Source organism: Setaria italica, chromosome II (genome assembly GCF_000263155.2).
Source record: "Setaria italica strain Yugu1 chromosome II, Setaria_italica_v2.0, whole genome shotgun sequence".
Taxonomy (NCBI): Eukaryota; Viridiplantae; Streptophyta; class Magnoliopsida; order Poales; family Poaceae; genus Setaria; species Setaria italica.
This window is the reverse complement of record NC_028451.1, coordinates 43,907,329-43,925,325: the sequence shown is the minus strand read 5'-3', so window position 1 is coordinate 43,925,325 and position 17,997 is coordinate 43,907,329. Positions and strand designations below refer to the sequence as shown.

The window sequence follows — 17,997 nt, the reverse complement described above, 5'->3', positions numbered from 1 at the left end:
TTGGTTTATAGGTTATGATTTTTTTAAACTTCACATGCACGTCGATGATATCATCAAACTTGTCCATACATGTAGCTGATTCTTTTCTTCTCTCTGGCGCTGATAAAGCTTGGCCTTGTGGGCTAAGAATAGATAGGTAATAGGTGCATACGCTGCGACATTGGTGAATTTGTCGCCTTTTTGTGATAACTAGCTGCATCCGTGGCGAACTGCCGCGAAAGGCGAGCCCGAATCCACCACAGGTCCATCACGGCCGTCCACTCCCACCTGCCGGCCAAATCGAACGGTCCCCGCGCAAGTGCACGCTCCAAAACGAATAAACAACCCAGGCTGGGAACCAACACGTCAACCTCCCTCCTACCAGCAACCCCCACCATCCTTTTCCCCCTTTCCTTTCCCCGTGCAACAAACGCAAACGCAAACGCAACGCAACGAATCGAATCAAATTCGCCGTCGACCTCGTCGGCGTCCGCGCCACCGGCCTTGATCCCACGCCCCCGTCCGATCGGCCACCGGAGATGCAGCACGGGAGCGGCGACTACGCGTCCTCCGATCCCGCCGGTCACTACTACCCGCACCAGTACGCGCCCCCGGACTCGAACCCGTACCCAGCCGCCACCGACGCGTCGGCGGCGGGGGCGGGCGGCTACGTCTCCGCCTCCGCGCCGCCCTACTCCGTCGGCGGAGGCTACTCCGACCAGCCGCCCTCCGCCCCGGCCTACTCGCAGCCGCCGCCCCCACAGCCCCAGTACGGCGCCGTCGGGTACCCGCCCTACCACACCAACCCCGCGCCCTACCCGCCGGAGCCGTACTACAACTACACGCCGCCGCCCACCCAGTCCACGCCCCCACCGGCTGCGGAGCCCAACCCTCCGCCGCTGCCCTACGACGCCCCGTACTACGGGGGCGGGTACCAGCCGCCGGCCGCGGGGTACGACAACGAGGATTACCTGAACGAGGGCGCGTACGCGTACCGCGGCGGCGGCGGTTCGGAGCCGTACGGCGCGCGCGGCACGGCCCCTGCGCGGTCGGGATCCGCGCTGTTTGATGACTATGGGCGGTCGATCAGTGTCCCATCTGGAGGGGAGCAGCAGCCCTGGAGCGGTGGTGGCGGTGGCAGTGGGGGTGGTGGGAGCTTTGGGGCGATCGCGAGGGCCCTTCCGAAGGTGGACACGCATGAGGATGAGAGTGGTGGTGCTCAGAAATTTCGGGTTAAGCTGCTGCCAGAGGGTGCAGGGAACCCTACTGATGTGCTTTGCCAGGTACGGTTATGATCAGATTCATGAAATTATGCATCATGGGCAAAACATGAAATTCTCGTGCTATGATTTAATAATTTCCCTTGCACCCACATTTACTAGTTGCCATTGATGAAAAAAGAAAAATCAATTGCCATTTTGATACATGAGATGATGTCTTGATGGTGCTGTTGCAGATTGGTCTAGATGGAATTCGCATGCTTGATCCAAATACAAGCAGGACCCTAAGGATTTATCCCCTCGATTCACTGACGAGATGGGAGGTCAGTTAGCCAGCTTGTTCTTATGAAAATGATGTCTGTTTTTTTTAACACAATATGCAATGGTGAGTGAGATTAATGTCTGTTTGCGGTTCTTATTTAGGTTTTGGATTCAACTATATTTGCTTTCTGGGCGAAGACATCAGTGGATATTGATCCAAAACGAATTAGGCTGAAGTCAAACAGTTATACTTCCAATACTATGCTTGACACTGTGACAGCAGCAACAGTGCAGGTATTGCAGCACCACTATTCTCCCTATCCCTGACAATATTTGGCCTCGTGTATCTACTGAAAACAATCAAAATGATTCTGAGGTGATGTTAAGTTCCATTATATTTCTACTTCCGTTCTTTTTTGTCTTTGTTGTTGCTTCAGAATGGTTTATAATTTGCTAGCATGCAGCAGTTTTAAGATGTGCTCACATAACATAAAACTACCAAAATGGCATTTTATTCTTTACTGTCATGTTGTCCTTTTGAATTTATATCTCAATGGTTGCTGTGTTTGAAGTGCACACTTTCTTGTTTTGGAAAGGGAGACAAGTTGGATAAGCTGGATATTGGATGGGATTGTTAATGTTTTGTCTGAAAGTTTTCTGTAGAAACCTGCCTATTTTTTCTTATAAATTTCACTACAGATGTAGGTTGACTATCTGCTTGGTGGTGTATTTTGTTCAGTGGGTCATTTATGCATGTAATTGCATTGAAAAACAATTTTGCTCTTTTTGCCTGTGCAACACTTAACTTTGTGCTTTGGTATTTAGTTTAAGGAGATTGGTGGAGATGCTAAAAGCAAAGGAACTGTGGATGCTGGCAATCCTACGGTTCAATCAAATGAGAAGAAGAAAGGTTTTGATTGGATGTTTGCAAAACCTGTTGATGAAGTGAAAGACCATTGGGTAAGCTGATCCCTAATATCGAATGGTTACTTGACTACACGATTAAGATTAAAGGAACTGTTCTAGTGTAGCTATTTTCTTGCAGATGTTGTTTGACATGATATTTTGATAAGAATATCTTCTGTGCTCTGCTGCATGTATGTGATTACATGCATCTCTAACCCTCATTAAACATTTCCTCAGATCACATTCATCACCTCTACTTCTATTGGTTTATGTTAGTGTTATGGATCTTATTCTAAATTCTTCTTGACAGTTTTCACCATCTTGTATCACCATTTCTTAATCTTATGATTAATCTTGTATCACCCTTTCTTAATCTTATGATTATTATGTCTCTTCACTTGTTATTCTGTTATTAAGTGTCTGCATTATTTAATATATACTTTTGTCACCTTTTTAGGTTCCAGACGAGGTTGCTAAGAAGTGCCACTCATGTGCTGTTGATTTTAGCCCTTTCAATCGCAGGGTAATCTATATAGCATCTTTGTCCATGTACTCATTATCTCTTATGGTAAAAATTTTGATGTATCAAGATGGTTCCTTTTCTGCAGCATCATTGTCGGAACTGTGGTGAAATCTTCTGTGACAAATGCAGTCAGGGAAGAATTGCTCTGACAGCTGAGGATAATGCTCCGCTTGTCCGAGTTTGTGATAGATGCATGGTACATTCCGCCACGCAATTGTTACTCAATGATTTCCTTCTTTTCACATTGACTGGACTTACTTTGCTTCTATGTTAGTTTCAGTTCGTAAGCTCTCTTTCAACCCCACATTTATGAATACCAGCATTGTTAAAACAAGGCTACGAGTTTGTAATATTCAGTTCACTTGTCAGTTGTCACTTCTTTGTTGCTAGTGGTTTTGAACCAGGATTGCACTGCTGGATCTGTAGCTCCTCTTGTTAATGTGCTTCGTAATGTTACTTCAATATAGTGTACCCACCCTATAGCTAAGGCGGTTTGGTTATTGTTGTTCTTTGCTTAATAACTCACCCTGTAGATGCTGTAGCTCTGGACAACTTATTTGCTGGATTTTCGGTACCGACTTAAATACATCCCTGAGTTGTGTATGTTTGCTTTGTGTTTTTCTACCTATATGTTTTGTTCTATTAAGTTACTTCCTCGGTTTCAAATCATAGGTTGTTTTGGCTTTTCTAGATTCATAGTATTTACCGTGTATCTAGACGTAAGCATATATCTAAGTGCATAGCTAAAACTATGCAGCTAGAAAAGCCAAAATGACCTATAAATTGGGACGGAGGGAGTAGTAGTTCTATTTTAGGCAATAATTTCATTGCATAAGACACTATTAGTATTTCAGATAGGTTTATATGGAACTATGCTTGGCTGTTGGTAGAGTTGCTATGCCATGCGCTCATAATGGTTGGTTCTTATATCTTACAGGCTGAGGTCACTCAAAGGCTTAGCATGGCTAAGGAAGCTACCAGCAGATCTGCAACCGTGCAGAGTCATGGAGATCTTGCTAGAAAACTTAAGGTATTTCCTCTGGCATATATTCATTAACTATTTAAGTGGCATGTGCACTTGATTTAATTGGGCATTCCTGGTTTGAAGCCAAAAGTGTCAAAAGTTTTGTTGCTTTCATTGGATTCACCGTGCATTTTACTGCCAGAAATTTGGCAGTCCCTTCCATTATTGCAACATTGATATGATTTTGTAGATCATCATTTTACCAAAAACATGGCCAAATTGGGGGCGTACAGTTTCACAACCAAATTTTTTTAGTGCATATTTTGTTGCACATTGATAAGGCAAAAGCAGGCACTAGCTTAGGTATAAAAAAGGCTAGTATGAGCAGCATCAATATTCCCCAGTGATGGTAAGATTGCTGTTGCAACTCGGCCATTATATTGAAAGGCTTACCAGATGTTTTAATCTACCTGCAAGCTATAAGTTGCATGCTTCCAATTACTTCGATTCAAGAACTATAACTAGATGAAGTTGTGGAAAGTTCGAATAAGGATCTTTATCCCATGAAGGCATGAAGTTGCCTTCAGGAAATTTTGCGCATCATTTTGGTTATTCACAAAGTCCAATGGGAAAAAAGATGAACCATAGAGCTGAAATGTCTTATAATTTGTTTATGATATCAATCATTTTAACGAAATTATGCTGTCATTAGGAGGAAATGGAGCGAAACCGCAAGTCTTCAGGTACTTCTTGCTTGCCATCCCTTTTACAAGTTCAAATTACGGACTACAGTGCATCAGAATTCTGAAATCTCGGCTTGAAAAGGTCCCGTATCTGGTGGTGGTGCATCTGGTACCAGAATGAGGGAAGTTGCATGCCCTACCTGCACAGTCCATCTTCAGGTAAGCTGTCGGCCGTGCATAACACAAATTCACAGATGCTCCTAGTAATTTTGCTTTTGGTACATGGCGAATTAACTATTATAATGCATTTGTACCATTTGGCTGTGGAACTTCAGGTTCAGGTTCCAACATCTGGCTCAGAGACAGTGGAGTGCGGAGTGTGCCAGCATGCCTTCCTTGTAAGCTCCAATTGATACGTCGGGAGACAGTGCGTGCTATAGAAATTATTCTGTTGATTACTCGGCTTCTTTTTTGTTCTACACATAATAACTAATAAACGTGAGTTCTGTCCGCCTGTAAATGTACATGAGTGGATTTCAATTGCTGGGTGTATGTGGAGAATACAGATAGAATTCGGTGAAGACTGAAGATGGTCCCAAATCTATCTTGCATCTGCTTCACTAGTGTTATGCCATGCTCCTTTTTCTCGTAGCATCGTGCTTCTTAGCCTCCAGAGAGCAAAATTGGGATTTCGTTTGAAGCAAACTTTGTACAGAATGTCACCTGTCAACTATTAATGGCTTGAGCTGTGTCTATTTTTCGCTCCGTAAGTGTTGAAGCTATGATATGTTGGGTTCAACCTATTCGTCGAGGTCGAGGGCATATCCGGTTGACGGGTTGAGTCTGCTGTACCGGTCGTTCTTTACTTCTTTATTTATGGCCAGCGTAACCTCGAGCTTGAGTTTGTTGATTCTGCCTGCTAAGGTTTTCGACTTCTCTAAGTTCCGTTTGCAAATACATTTGTAAGGCAAATACGGTCGGTTTTCTAGAAGAATCAATACCGGCAGGAGCATGAAACTGGGGTAGATAAACAAACTGGGCCAAGTTGAAGCATCATCAAGACTCAGGAACACAGCCACACAGTGGTATTGCAGGTATTACAAGCCTAGGCATATCATCGTGCATGTCGGAAGTAATCGAAGGACCTGGCTTAGCCGGCGAGGTCGCACATGCACATGGAGATCACGCCCCAGGAGGAGATGCTAGCTGGAGTACAGAAACTCCAAGGGTGCCGCCTGGAATGCACCACCTTGGCCGCCGATCAAGCGTCAATGATCGTGCAAATAGATTCAGGCAATCAAGTTGTTCGCAGTTCCTTCAAATAAGCTAAACGGGGCGTGCTCGAGCAGTTGGAACTAAGGCAAGTACACATGCTAAATGCTTGTACCAAATATAAATATGCGTTGATACATTATTTGTTGAGGTACAAATGTTGGGAATAGGTGCCGCAAAATTATATTTGTACCCCCAAAAAAGCTCTATGCTCAAAGGCACGACAAAACCAGGTACAGCTTAAAGGAATGCAGCTCGAGATCCAGATTCGCAGCAAACACAGCAATATACGTGAGCTCAGGCAAGTCGGTCGCCGATGCCCTGGATGCAGTTGCACAGGCAGTCGATAATGCTATCCGGGCATACCCACCCATCAGGAATTGGACCGCATTGGCAAGGTACTCTGCTTCCATCTGCAATATTGTACCCCAGAATTTTCCTATCACATTCGCACGCCAGTTAGATTATGTCAGCAGTGATAGAGGGAAAGGCCCCTGCTGATACAGAGATTGTGCGGCTCATGCCCATGAACACGGCACACCCGTTGAAGCTCTTGACCGGCATCAGGAGTCCAGCTTCCAAATCCACTCTATAAACATCATACTTTCTCTTATAGTTGCTGTCCAGACATCGGTGCACCAGCATCAACTCCCCACCATTGTCCACCAGGTGAAAGCTGTGCGCCATTTTGGAGAAATAAAATGACTCGCTCAGTTCAGCGACCATCAGCAGCATTGGCGGCTGCTGATCTGAAGTGATATTCACCACCATGACACCCCTGTAGGTGGCACAGTAGAAACGCCCCGCAAAAGGCAAGACCGAATTCATGTAGTCGTCGTTGATCACGGTCCAGCTCTTGCCGCCGGGCTTAGCAACAGCAAGCACCATGGGACAAGAGAAACATACTGCCACTGTGGAGGCATCGGCAACAAGGCCAGCACCATACACCTGAAGACTTCGTGCCGACTCATAGCCCCTAGCTTGCAGGAGCTCGGTCAACCGGGGAAAGTCGGTGAACTGGTGTGTGAGCGGATTAAGCAGGCGGACGACCAGGGTGGCTTCGTGGAGCAGCAGGAGGAGGCCCTCGGGGGTGAGCGTGAGCAACCTGTGGTCGTCGAGCTCCGGGATTGTCCATCCTGATGTACTCACCGGTGGAGACGTTAAGGAAGCGGTGGCGGCGGGAGCGCGCGCGGACCTCGTCGAGCATGATCCAGTGACGGGGGAGGAAGAATGCTATACTGTGAATATGATCGAGATCGAGAAGATGCCTTTGCCCCTGTCACTCCTAACACCATCTATCTTGGGGTTGATAGTGACGGGGAGACCCGGGGGTACAATGTTACAGATGGAAGCAAAGAACCTTGGCACTACCGTCCGTTAGGCCCGCGTACTGCTGTGGACTGTCTCCGCTTCTGCATCCAGGGCGACGGCACCGAACTTGTCTGAGTTCAAGGATTGTGTCTGGTACTTTGGTGCACTCCAGTTTCGGAGCTGTATCTTTTCTTCAAAGGATTTTCAGCACTCATTTGCAAAGGAAAACAGTTGTAATGGTAAAATGTTATGGCGGTTTATTATATCGTGCCATTAAGCATATGCACGCCAAATAATTTATTTGTTTGATATTTGCTGTCCTATTTAACCATGTGCGCTTGCGCGGTTTTTCGCCCTCAAGCATTGGTAGATTGATGCGCTGCAGTCGGAAACTTAAATAAGTTTTCCTGCGGAATTGAGGAACCACCTAAAGAAGACAGACCAATGATCAGAGCAGCCAAAAACTGCAACACATCTAATGCCAGCTGAACAGATTTGAGCCAAGAGAATCACAAACCAATCCAAACAGCAAGAGTGCAGAGATACCTGCAATCCATTCAGATCAAGCATCCAACTGGATTGAAAATCATGCAGCATTAAGGCAAACCGGCAGCGTACATGCGACAACAATTCCCGGATGGTTTATTTCACTCCTAAATGGGGGGAAAAAACAGTGATGTCACAAACTCTAAACAAAATTTGCAAACAATTTTCCTTGCAACGTTCCCACAACAGCTAGCAATAGCTATTTCACTCCTCACAGCCTGCTACGGTGATCCCCACTGCATTTCTCAACACTGCAGAAACGTTAAGCACCAGAGGAGGACGCGGAGCACCGTGCCGCGATGTTCGACGGCATGTCGCCCTCCTTGCGCAGCGCCACGATCGCGTCCTGCCGTCCTCCACCTCCGCAGCGGACGGCATCATCAACAGCCGCCTGCTCCCTCGCCGACCTGTCGCCGTGCACGAACCCACGCACACGCCACCGTGCTGTTTCAGGCTCTGCCGACCCGCACCATTCGCCGGGTCGGCCGGCCGCGTGCAGACACGCTGCTGCAGCTGCTACTCGGCGGCGCCCTGGTCGAAGTTGAGCGCGTAGCTCCTGGAGTCGTAGCTGAACGCCGCGAGCTGCTGCTTCCTCCGCCGCGCGCCGCCGCCACCGCCTTTCGCCATGATCTCGTGCGCCACGGCCTTCCACCGCAGCTTGGCGCGCGCCGACCACGCGTCCTGCGCGGCGCACCTCTCCTCGCCCTGCTCCTGCTGCTGCTGCTGCTGCAGCGCCCTGTACTCGAGCCGGCTCGACGACGACGCCCGAGACAGCGAGCGCCCGAAGCAGCTGAAGCCCTGCGGGACGAGCTCCTCGTCGCACGCCGGCATCGCCCTCGCCGGCATGGACGCCTGGTGCACGAGGCTGGCCATGGCAACAAGAAGAAGAAGAAGAAGAAGAAGAAACGCGAGCAGGAGGAACAGGAAGAGAGATGACTAGCACTGGAGGCAGAAGAGATGTAAGCCGATGAGACTTTGCGAGATGCTGTGGACACGCAACTGTCTGAATGAGCATGTACATTTATGCAGATTTGCATGCTGGGAAGCTGTTGGATCCAGCCATAAAAAATGCCCGGCGATGAACTGTCCGATCAGACGGCGCCATGGCAACATGTCCGGCGATCTCTTGTTTATTCCATAAACAAATGGCGTGCTCAATTCAATACCACGGCAAGTGTACCAGCAATGTCCTTGTTTATCCTGGCACTTGGCAGCATCAGGGAATTCTTGCCTGGGTTTGACCAGAACATGCGAGTACGTTTTCAGTTAAACTCAATTTTCTCCATCAGACCACATCTGAAACTGAGCAGTAGATGGCATCTCGATGCATCGACTTTGACCTCACCTCAGCAGTCAGCAGTACATGTATGTTTGGTAACATGTGCAAACATGAGTACCAAAGCATGGCCTACCAATAAGATGAACTATCCAAGCCCAGCATCCAAGATAAACTAAGCCTACCCACACAGGCACACAGTAGTAGTGGTAAACTAGTGGTTAAGTGGTCCAACACATAGCATTATGTTGAGCAGCATCTCTCCCAAAAACTAGTCTGCACATCCAGTAAGATATATGCAAACCAACCATCCAACTTGATTGAATCATTCACCAAAAGATAAGAGTTTCTCGTTACTTGAAAGTTGAAATCATGCACAGCAGTTTCAGCAACTGAAACCAACTCTGAAGGAGTTAGGAGCAGCGATCAAAACAGTCCAAACCCTTCAACACTCCGAATCCCTGTTCAACAGCTTTGCACAAAAAAAGAATAATACCACAGAAATCCAGACAGCGAGTGCAGACGATCTCCTTGATCAATTCAAATCAAGCATCCAACTGGATAGAAAATCATGCAGAATTATTTCGACCAGCGGCGTACATGCGACAACGATTCCCAGCGCTGCAAGCACCAGCCAACAGGGCATCCGCATGATAAAGCGCGGACGCTTTATTTGGTCAATCATTGTCAAGCATGGCTGCAGCTAGCCTTTCTAATTAAGCCCTAAATCTTATATGCAAACCACTAATATATGCGCAAACAACTGATGACGACATGTCTGGTTGTTACATGTTAAGCACCCTACACATGTTGGACTAAAGGGATTGTGTATCAGATTATCAGATCTTTGGGATATGATCACAAACTACTATAAAGTCTAGCTAGATACTTTGCCCCCAGCTCCAGAATCATTATGGTCAAAAGATTCTCAAAACAATTTCACCAAGTGTTACAAGTGGGCTGGTAGTGTGGAGATAATAGCTATACTATGACACCATGTTACACTGGATCCTTAGCACAGCCCAATCAAGAAGTAGACCTGCCCTAATGATCAACCTAAAAACTGCCCAGTGATCTTTTGACACTACAATATGGCAGCAAGCCAAAAGCCCAAAACAAAGAAATGTCAACTAAAAAAACCTTGCCACTCAATAGTTTTAGCTCGACAATGCAAATGCAAATGGTCACTCCACATTGCATGATGACCAGATATGGAGTTACCGACATTCAGGCTTACCACTCAATATAGGCAAATTATGTACAGCTCTTGGACCTAAATTTAGTGGAACAGGCAACCAAACAGAAGCGGGAATACCACTACTCTGAAAGCAAGTCTTCGGAAGGTTGTTAGTGATACTCCTCTCACCCAATGTACAAGATTTAAATTAAACAAAAAATATCAGTCTTGAATCATTTTGGGCTCAAATTCTTAAAAGAAACAATTTCCCCAAGAATCCCTAGTGGGCTGTTAGTGAAGGCAGCCATGTTGCTGGACCCTCAGCAAGGAAACAGCCAAATCAGAGGCAGACATGCTCTGAACATAGATATGCTGCTAACCCAAAAATTGACCCCAGTAACTCACCAGATGACCTCTGGATGCTGCGACATTACAGCCAGGAGCCAAATTCAATGACACAAAACCTTCCCACCCAAATCTCTAAAATGCAAGAGTAATACTCACTCCAAATTGCATAATATCCTAACAAGGAGATTTCAACCATCAAGATCACCTAATTAAATTACTCTGAAAATAGAATAGAACAACCGCTGCATGGTCACCTGACATGGACCTAAATTAATGGCACTAGAACCAAATAGAAACAAAACCACCAGTACTCTGACAACTTTTTAAGCTTCTTAGCGATGCCCCTCTCAGACCATGTACAAGAGATAAATTACAGCAAAAAAGGATCATGACCATACATCACTAGAAACTAGAGAACACTACCTACCAACCAAAGATTACTTCTTGGGCATTTGGATCCAAATCTGTAACATTTAAATCAAACTGGCATTACATCCCAATTTTTCCATTGAAAGCACCCCATGCACCCGTATGTGCTTGTAGAACCAAAACCTAAAACTTTAAAATTGGACAGCCAAACAGAACACATTGCACAGATCAATCGAAAATATGTAATAAGGAAACCAAAATAACCCAAGTATCGACATTTCTCCCTAGAGTTCTCAACCAATGCTGCTGTCCAGCAGTCCAGCCTCTTACCAAACAATGTAGAATAGATAACTGGTTAAGTTATATAAAAAACAAAGTACCACGTATCAATTGTGCAATCAACATAACAAAGAGGAAAACGTGCAAACAGAATACCACCAAGTCTCTTGCTTCATTCTGAACTTTCGATGAGCATACCTCCATACAGAGTATTACCAACCTACTCAGGGTTAAACCCAACTCCAAACCATTTTTAATAATCTAGCTCCCAAGGACTAAAACCTGATCCAGTCTCATAAACTCTCAAGATAAATACTTCTTCCCAGGTGCATAATGTAGATAAATTTAACACCTTACATACCAAAAAGTACTACCACTATAACTTAACTTAGGATTAAGGTAAACTCCATAGCTGTAGAGAATCAATTCACAGGAACCGAGAAGCTCAAATCAAACGAACCCATCACTCATGCCACCAGAGTGCTGGCGGCGGTGGATTCGTACTTCCAGGAGGCGGGGATCTTCTTGGCGCGGCGGTAGTAGCGGGCGAGGCGGTGGACCCTGCTCTCGACGAGGATGAGGCGGAACTTGGCGTCCACGTCCGTCCGGTTCCTGTCCAGGTGCTTCCTGATCGCGACGGCCTTCTTGATGAGGAAGTAGAGGTCCTCGGGCACCTCCGGCGCGAGGCCGCGGGCCCTGAGCACGCGCAGGATCTTGCCGCCCGTGACGCCGTGGACCAGCGGCACGCCGTGCGCGTCGCGGAGAAGCGTGCCGATCTGCGACGGCTGCTGGCCCTTCTTGGCGGCGCGCACGATCATGTCCTCCACCTCCGCCGCGGACGACCTGACCCACCCGGGCGCGGAGCGAGCGTAGGGCAGCACCGACGAGGACATGCCCTTCCCGGGGCCGTACATGCGGCCCATGGCGACGGACGGCGCGGCGGCGAGAATGGAGAGCGAGCGCTACAAGTGGCGACGGCGGCGAGACGGAAACCTAGAAATGGCCGTAAACCCAAACCCTACCCGCTACCACTATATAGTGGTGGCGAATTGCGATTTATGACCCTGGGCCGGCCCACACGTCGAAGCCCATTATAAGCCCAACCTGATGCTGACCGGAACGTGCGTGGCCAAGAATTAAGCCCGTTGAAGAGCACGCCCAACATCTGAGCCCAAGAAGAGCCGAACCTTTTGCATCTTGTGGTGTGTGCTAGTGTGCTCTCAGAATTACGTGCTGTCCATAGTTCTGTTCTTGTTTCTTTTATTTCTTTTCATTCACGTTCTTCTTCAGGCTAATATTCTCATGCTAACCAAGGTATACAAAAAAAAAACAGTCTAATGATTAGTAAAAACTGCTAATATACTGTGTCTGTATCCACTTAGAACTGAAACTGACAACTGAACAGTGACAATATTAGTTTTGCTGGGCGATGCAGGAATCTTCCTGCGAAACATTTTTGGCCGTTCTTACCGAACCAACGAGCTTTACATGCCCCAACTTGATCCACGTGCACGAGCGCACGAACATCAGCACAAGATTCATGAACCACGACCCCCGAAGTAGGCGAGGCATCGGTGTCGTCGTCACCGTTGCGATAGGTAATGTGCAGGTCCAAAGTTTACAGCCCAAGCGTGTCAGCTCTCATCAGCACGCACGCTGCTTTAACCCACGATTAAGTGACGAGTGACGAGGCAGCTTTGCAGAAAAGCAGCCTCGCTCCTTATCAAGTCCGACAGCAGCTTTGCCTGTGCAACATTGCATTCCAGGAAGCCAAAAACACTCGTGTTTCAGTTGTGGATATCATCTTCTTTTTCTCTGAAGAAAAACTCCTTTCTGCAGAGATACCTGGAGCAGTGTATCGGCGGCCGGTATGAGGAGCTTTCCTTCATATCCTCTCACATGGTATCTTGTTGCCGTGTGAGAAAAGGATGCTTGGTTAGGTTGGGGACAATGCAGGTGTAGTGTAGGCAATAAAACAATAGACTCCTGCATTGCATCTGTACTCTATCTACCCCTAACTAGCAATCCGGCCATTGGTGGTTGTTCTCAAGAAAGCGGCCTCGTCATCTGCATTTCCGGATAAGGTCATAGCCTTTCCATGGTCTGCTCCTACACTTGCTTTTGCCACCGAGGAGCCAGACCAGTTTGTCATGCTGCATCGAAAAGGTTAGGTTATCTCTTCAGGCTCATGCTTCTAGTAGCTGGATTTTCCAGATAAACAAACAGCCTCGATTTGCAGGACTTGTTCTTAGCCGACTTATCAAACATTTTCTGCATGATCAGTTGTCTTGTGAATAGAATTTTGTATGGTCAGTTGCTGCTGAATTAAGCAGCAGAGCAACGTGGGATGCCCCCAAAGCAGCCGGGCAGGAGAGCCGCCCCCTGTTTCCTTCTCTGAATCACTGAATTTTAGGGCAGGAGCACGAGCACAGGACCATCTGCTGACTGAATTATTCAATGGGAAGTTAGAAAGGGCAGTGCTTTGCCTTTCAGCCTTTGATCTCCTACCACCCTCAGCCTACCTTGGCGCTTGCCCGCTTTGATGCCTATCTTATCAGAATATTTGTAAGCATCCACAATGCCTTTACAAAGTTAGTTGATTAGATGTAGGAGCACTCATTATTAGACACTTTACCAGGGCTTTGGAGTTCCTTAAAACTGTCTCCTTTGACTCGTCTTCAGAAGCGCATTTTAATCTTCGCTTTTCATGACCGCAAAATTGTCATTATCGTATGGAACCACTTTGAATTATAGGTTAACCACATGTTATAATTCATTTGATTTGATAAATTGAAGTGTCAGGTTCTTTTCAGCCTAGACCAGTTTTTGACTCCGATGACGAGTAGTTCTTCGCTCCTGCTCTTGCTGATGACTCACATAAAACATAAACGGTAACTGCCCTAGGCACTGTCAAAATACTTCAGTTTACAAAAAATGTTGCAAACACAGAGAGAGAAGTTGAGAATGATCTCCTCGAACTCCAAACAAGATCACCTAGTTTCCTCCATCAATTATCCATGGCGAGATATGGACCCCTTTGTCCTGCTCCGTCCTCCAGCACGCCAAGCTGGCAAGTTGCAAGCCTGCAAGTCCCAAGATGTGGACCAATGGCGGGCGGCGCCTCCTAGCCATCCAGATCTAGGCAACTGAATTATCAGGCTGCATGTGGTGAGCATCCGTTACTGGACAAAGAAATTATACAGCCACAAAAATGTTTCTATAAGAGGCTTCTGTACTGTGATATGCTCAAATATCTGTCTATCCTCCAGCAATTTCCGTCTTCTAGTCCCTCCGTCCCAAATTACTATTTGTTTTGATTTTTCTAGATACTTAACTTTTGACATGTATCTAGACATAATATATATCTAGGTGATTGAACTATGCACCTAGAAAATCCAAAACGAATAGTAATTTGGGACAGAGGGAGTACATCACAAGAGAACAACATATTTTTAACAAGGGGCATCGGAGAACGAATCAAAGTATCAAAGAAACCATATCTTTCTATGTAGTGTGAGTCTACCAAATGCCAAATGATCAGGATGGTGTCATGTCATGGAAGGGTCAATTGATTAGTGCAGCACCCATGAAGCAGTTGGCAATGCAAATGCATAGGCTGGCATGTTTGTACCTTCGATGCAGATTTGATGTATATTCAACTACAACTAGGAGAGATGGATGTCCATTTCATAGGTGTCATGTAGTACCAGGCAAGGACAGAGCTCCAGCTCCTGATTCTGGCCATGAGATTCAGCTCTAGCACTTTAAATTGCTTTCTGCCTAGTCAATTAGCAGCAACTTTGCATCTCTGAACTCCGAAGATGTGAAAGAGTGGCTGTTGCCTGTATATATTTTTTTTTTGATGAAACAGGAGGGGTTTCCCCCTACTGGTTATATATTAATATTAAGAGCAAAAAAAGTTTAATGAAACAGGAGGGGTTGCCTATATTGAGGATAAAACAGGATATCCCAGTGGGGGTAAATGATGCAGATTGCACTTGTACAGCCTAACCACCTCTCTGGCCTCTGCATTCACATGATGAAAAATTTAGACAAAGCTCAGCCTTAATCTACAGACAACCCCCAGTCACATTCAGTCTCTTGCCCAACAACTATATTTCATAATGGACACAAAAAGAACCAAAACAAATGTACACTCTATAAAATTTACAGGGCAAGAAAGCATTTCAGGCGTCGACGGCATTCAGGGGTACAGATCTGGTCCTTGGAAGATTTGGTGGCAGCTGAGCCCCGGTATAGTAGCGCCTGGCTGTAAATGTACAGTCCGGATTGCTCCCAGCAGTGTCGACCTCACAATGCCGGGCCCTCTGGGCTCCCGGATCGGGGTGCTTGCTCTGCCACGCTTGTTTGATCATGTTAGAATGATAATCGCTGCTTCCTTTATCCGGGCTTCGGTCACATGTCGGTACACGAAAATTGTGGTTCTTTCCGACATGGAAAGATTGCAGCTTGTTCAGTGAAGGCTTCATCCTACTTACTCCATATGCATTGTCGAAATCAAGAGATGGATGGATAGCCCTCTTCAACTGTGCCATTTTCCGTGCTTTGTACTTGGCAATCTTTACCTCATGCTTCATGTCGAACCCATTCATGTGAGGGTTAGTGTCATTCTCATAATGATTGGATGAGCATGACTGCTCTTGGAAAGAACTAAAGCAAAGCTGATTAGAATGATTTCTTCTACCCATCTGCACGAAGCCATTCGTGTGAGTGGAATCCTTGCTTTTGACGTAATGCTCTGTCTGGCCACCTCCATCATCAGAGCTTCCTGCAGATTCTTGCAAATCACACTGCTCTCCGTCGGCTTGGAACGTGATCTCCTCAAACCGTCCATGTAGCTCCGCACATTGACAACCTCGACGGGCTGATGACATGTAGGCATAAAGTGAACCACACGATGACACGTTGGATCCACAATTATGGCAGTATGAAGTATCAGGAGCTTCCTCTATGCCCGGACCAGGCCTCCAATCTGGCACCAATGCACTGACCTCGCCATCAATCATGTCAGCTATTCGAGTAACTTCATGGTCAATTATATCCAGCTCGGCTACCATTTCTGTTGCGACGCTTAGTGCCGTGTCAGCCTCAACATCAAAAGGAAAATAGATGTTGCGCACCCGCCCTGCAAAATGAAAAATTAGCTTACAATATACTGAATCAAACCTTTATATAGTGAATCAATCCTCAGAATTTAGTGCATTACACATTGTGCATACCATCATTATCAGCGATTCGTAGTCTGAGGAAGATGCCTCCATCTTCGCTCTTTCTCCCTTTGATTGTGATATCCACATTGCCAAGAGGCTCATCTTCGTGCTCGTTGAAGAGGTCGATGCCATCTTGGCCTTTCATGTCATCATCCTCGCAGTCCCATCTATCTTCAGTCAGAGCGTCTTCATCAATGCTGTCTGAGAATCCATTACTCATCATTGAGCCATTGCTATAGGTATGCCCTAAGGATGAAGGCTGCCGAATATATCTGGTTGTGACATTATAATCCCCATCCTCTGAAGAAAAAGCCATGTCATCAATGCGGAGGAAGGGGTCCTCAAGCAGCTCTCTCGCTGAGAGTCTCTGAGATGCCGACGCCAGGCACTTCTCAACAAACCGCCTCACCATTGGATCTTTCAACTTGTACAACGCTTCTGGCTTAGTACCCTACGAAACCAAACCACTAGCTGAAATCAGTAAAATTATTTCAAACTACGCGCGCGCGCATCAGAAACAATAGCTTCAAATAGCTAAAAAAGGATTCAGGGATCTTCTTACAGAGATCACTTTCTTGTAGATCTGCACTGGGTGTGTGCACTCGCTGTATGGATATTCAAACGTGACCATTTCAAGCACGCACATCCCAAATGAGTAAATATCCACCAGCTCGTTGTACTCCTCCTCGTACACCTCCGGTGCCATGAACTCCGGCGTGCCTATCCAACCAATCCCACACCTCTACCCCATCAAATCTCCATGTAATAATTATTGCCAATTGTGATCAGACGACACCATTTCGGACTACTGAGCTAGTCAGATGGCTTACCAACGCAGTGGACGGCATGGGACTTCCGGAGGATGGCGGCCAGGCCAAGGTCGCCGATCTTGACCTCGCCCTGGTTGCCGTTCACGAAGATGTTGTCACACTTGAGGTCCCGGTGGATGATGGGCGGATTGTGGCTGTGCAGGTACAGCAGGCCGCTGAGGATCTGCCGGCACCAGTGCTTCACCGCCCATATGTTCACCCTCTTGTGTCTCTGCCTGTACCTAATCACCACCGGACGCGCAACCGCAATCAAATTCAGTCCAAAAACCAATCAAGCACAGAGAAAAAAAAAAAGGAAGAAACTTTTGCGACTGGTCAGGAAAAAGGAGGCTCTCTGCAACCGGACATGAAAAGGCAACAACTTTAAGTGCTACAGGTGCGGAGGAGGTTGTTCACTTACTGGCGGAGGGTGCCGGAGGTGAACATCTCGGTGATGAAGTTGATGTTGCGGCGGGAGACGTCGACCCAGGAGGTGTAGAACTTCATGATGTTGCGGTGCTTGAGCGTCTTGAGGAGGTGGATCTCGCAGTAGAGCCGCTCCAGGTCCTCGGGGCTCTGCAGGAAGTCGTGCAGCTTCACCTGGTTCCACGCCACCTCCATCCCCTGGTACTCGTCGAACGCCCTGTACCTGCAGCGCCCGAACACGCACCTCGGGTCAGGGATTCAGAGGGCAAGCAAAATGAAATCACGCAGCTCCGGAGCGCCGGATCTTACACAGTCTTCGACGCGCCCTTGCCAAGAACATCGGTGAACTGCGGAAAACAGAGCAGAGGAGCAGGGAAACGGATCAGCGAAATTGGCGAGCGAAAGGAAACGGATCGA

At 46.9% G+C, this 17,997-nt stretch overlaps 4 protein-coding genes across 4 annotated transcripts; 1 reads left to right on the top strand and 3 right to left on the bottom strand.

Annotated features, from left to right (window-relative positions):
• Positions 1-353: 353 nt before the first annotated feature.
• Positions 354-5,301, top strand: LOC101784792 (protein FREE1). Its single transcript, XM_004958044.2, has 10 exons — positions 354-1,262; positions 1,436-1,522; positions 1,623-1,754; positions 2,286-2,420; positions 2,824-2,889; positions 2,975-3,085; positions 3,827-3,919; positions 4,566-4,596; positions 4,679-4,755; positions 4,872-5,301. The coding sequence occupies exons 1-10, from the start codon at positions 519-521 to the stop codon at positions 4,947-4,949; spliced, it is 1,554 nt and encodes a 517-aa protein (XP_004958101.1). The 5' UTR covers positions 354-518; the 3' UTR covers positions 4,950-5,301.
• Positions 5,302-7,643: 2,342 nt separating this feature from the next.
• On the bottom strand, positions 7,644-8,947 carry LOC101755094. The gene has a single exon (XM_004959721.3). It carries the CDS (start codon positions 8,536-8,538, stop codon positions 8,182-8,184), a length of 357 nt encoding a protein of 118 aa, XP_004959778.1. The 5' UTR covers positions 8,539-8,947; the 3' UTR covers positions 7,644-8,181.
• Positions 8,948-11,256: 2,309 nt separating this feature from the next.
• LOC101784387 (40S ribosomal protein S13-1) lies at positions 11,257-12,112 on the bottom strand. Its single transcript, XM_004958043.3, has one exon. It carries the CDS (start codon positions 12,035-12,037, stop codon positions 11,582-11,584), a length of 456 nt encoding a protein of 151 aa, XP_004958100.1. The 5' UTR covers positions 12,038-12,112; the 3' UTR covers positions 11,257-11,581.
• Positions 12,113-15,034: 2,922 nt separating this feature from the next.
• LOC101783980 (probable serine/threonine-protein kinase WNK1) lies at positions 15,035-17,927 on the bottom strand (the record flags this gene model as incomplete). The annotated part of the gene is given in 6 exon segments (XM_004958042.3): positions 15,035-16,260; positions 16,355-16,796; positions 16,908-17,065; positions 17,176-17,396; positions 17,576-17,803; positions 17,890-17,927. Coding segments are annotated over 6 exon segments (2,046 nt in total), but the record flags the coding sequence as incomplete, so codon positions are not given.
• Positions 17,928-17,997: the final 70 nt, after the last annotated feature.

Bases quoted from the DNA above. Each gene is read 5' to 3' on its own strand.
- LOC101755094 (XM_004959721.3), bottom strand. From the start codon at position 8,538: ATGGCCAGCCTCGTGCACCAGGCGTCCATGCCGGCGAGGGCGATGCCG.
- LOC101784387 (XM_004958043.3), bottom strand. From the start codon at position 12,037: ATGGGCCGCATGTACGGCCCCGGGAAGGGCATGTCCTCGTCGGTGCTG.
- LOC101784792 (XM_004958044.2), top strand. From the start codon at position 519: ATGCAGCACGGGAGCGGCGACTACGCGTCCTCCGATCCCGCCGGTCAC. The intron at 1,523-1,622 runs GTCAGTTAGCCA...GTTCTTATTTAG, and splicing joins ATTCACTGACGAGATGGGAG to GTTTTGGATTCAACTATATT. The intron at 3,920-4,565 runs GTATTTCCTCTG...TGCTGTCATTAG, and splicing joins ATCTTGCTAGAAAACTTAAG to GAGGAAATGGAGCGAAACCG.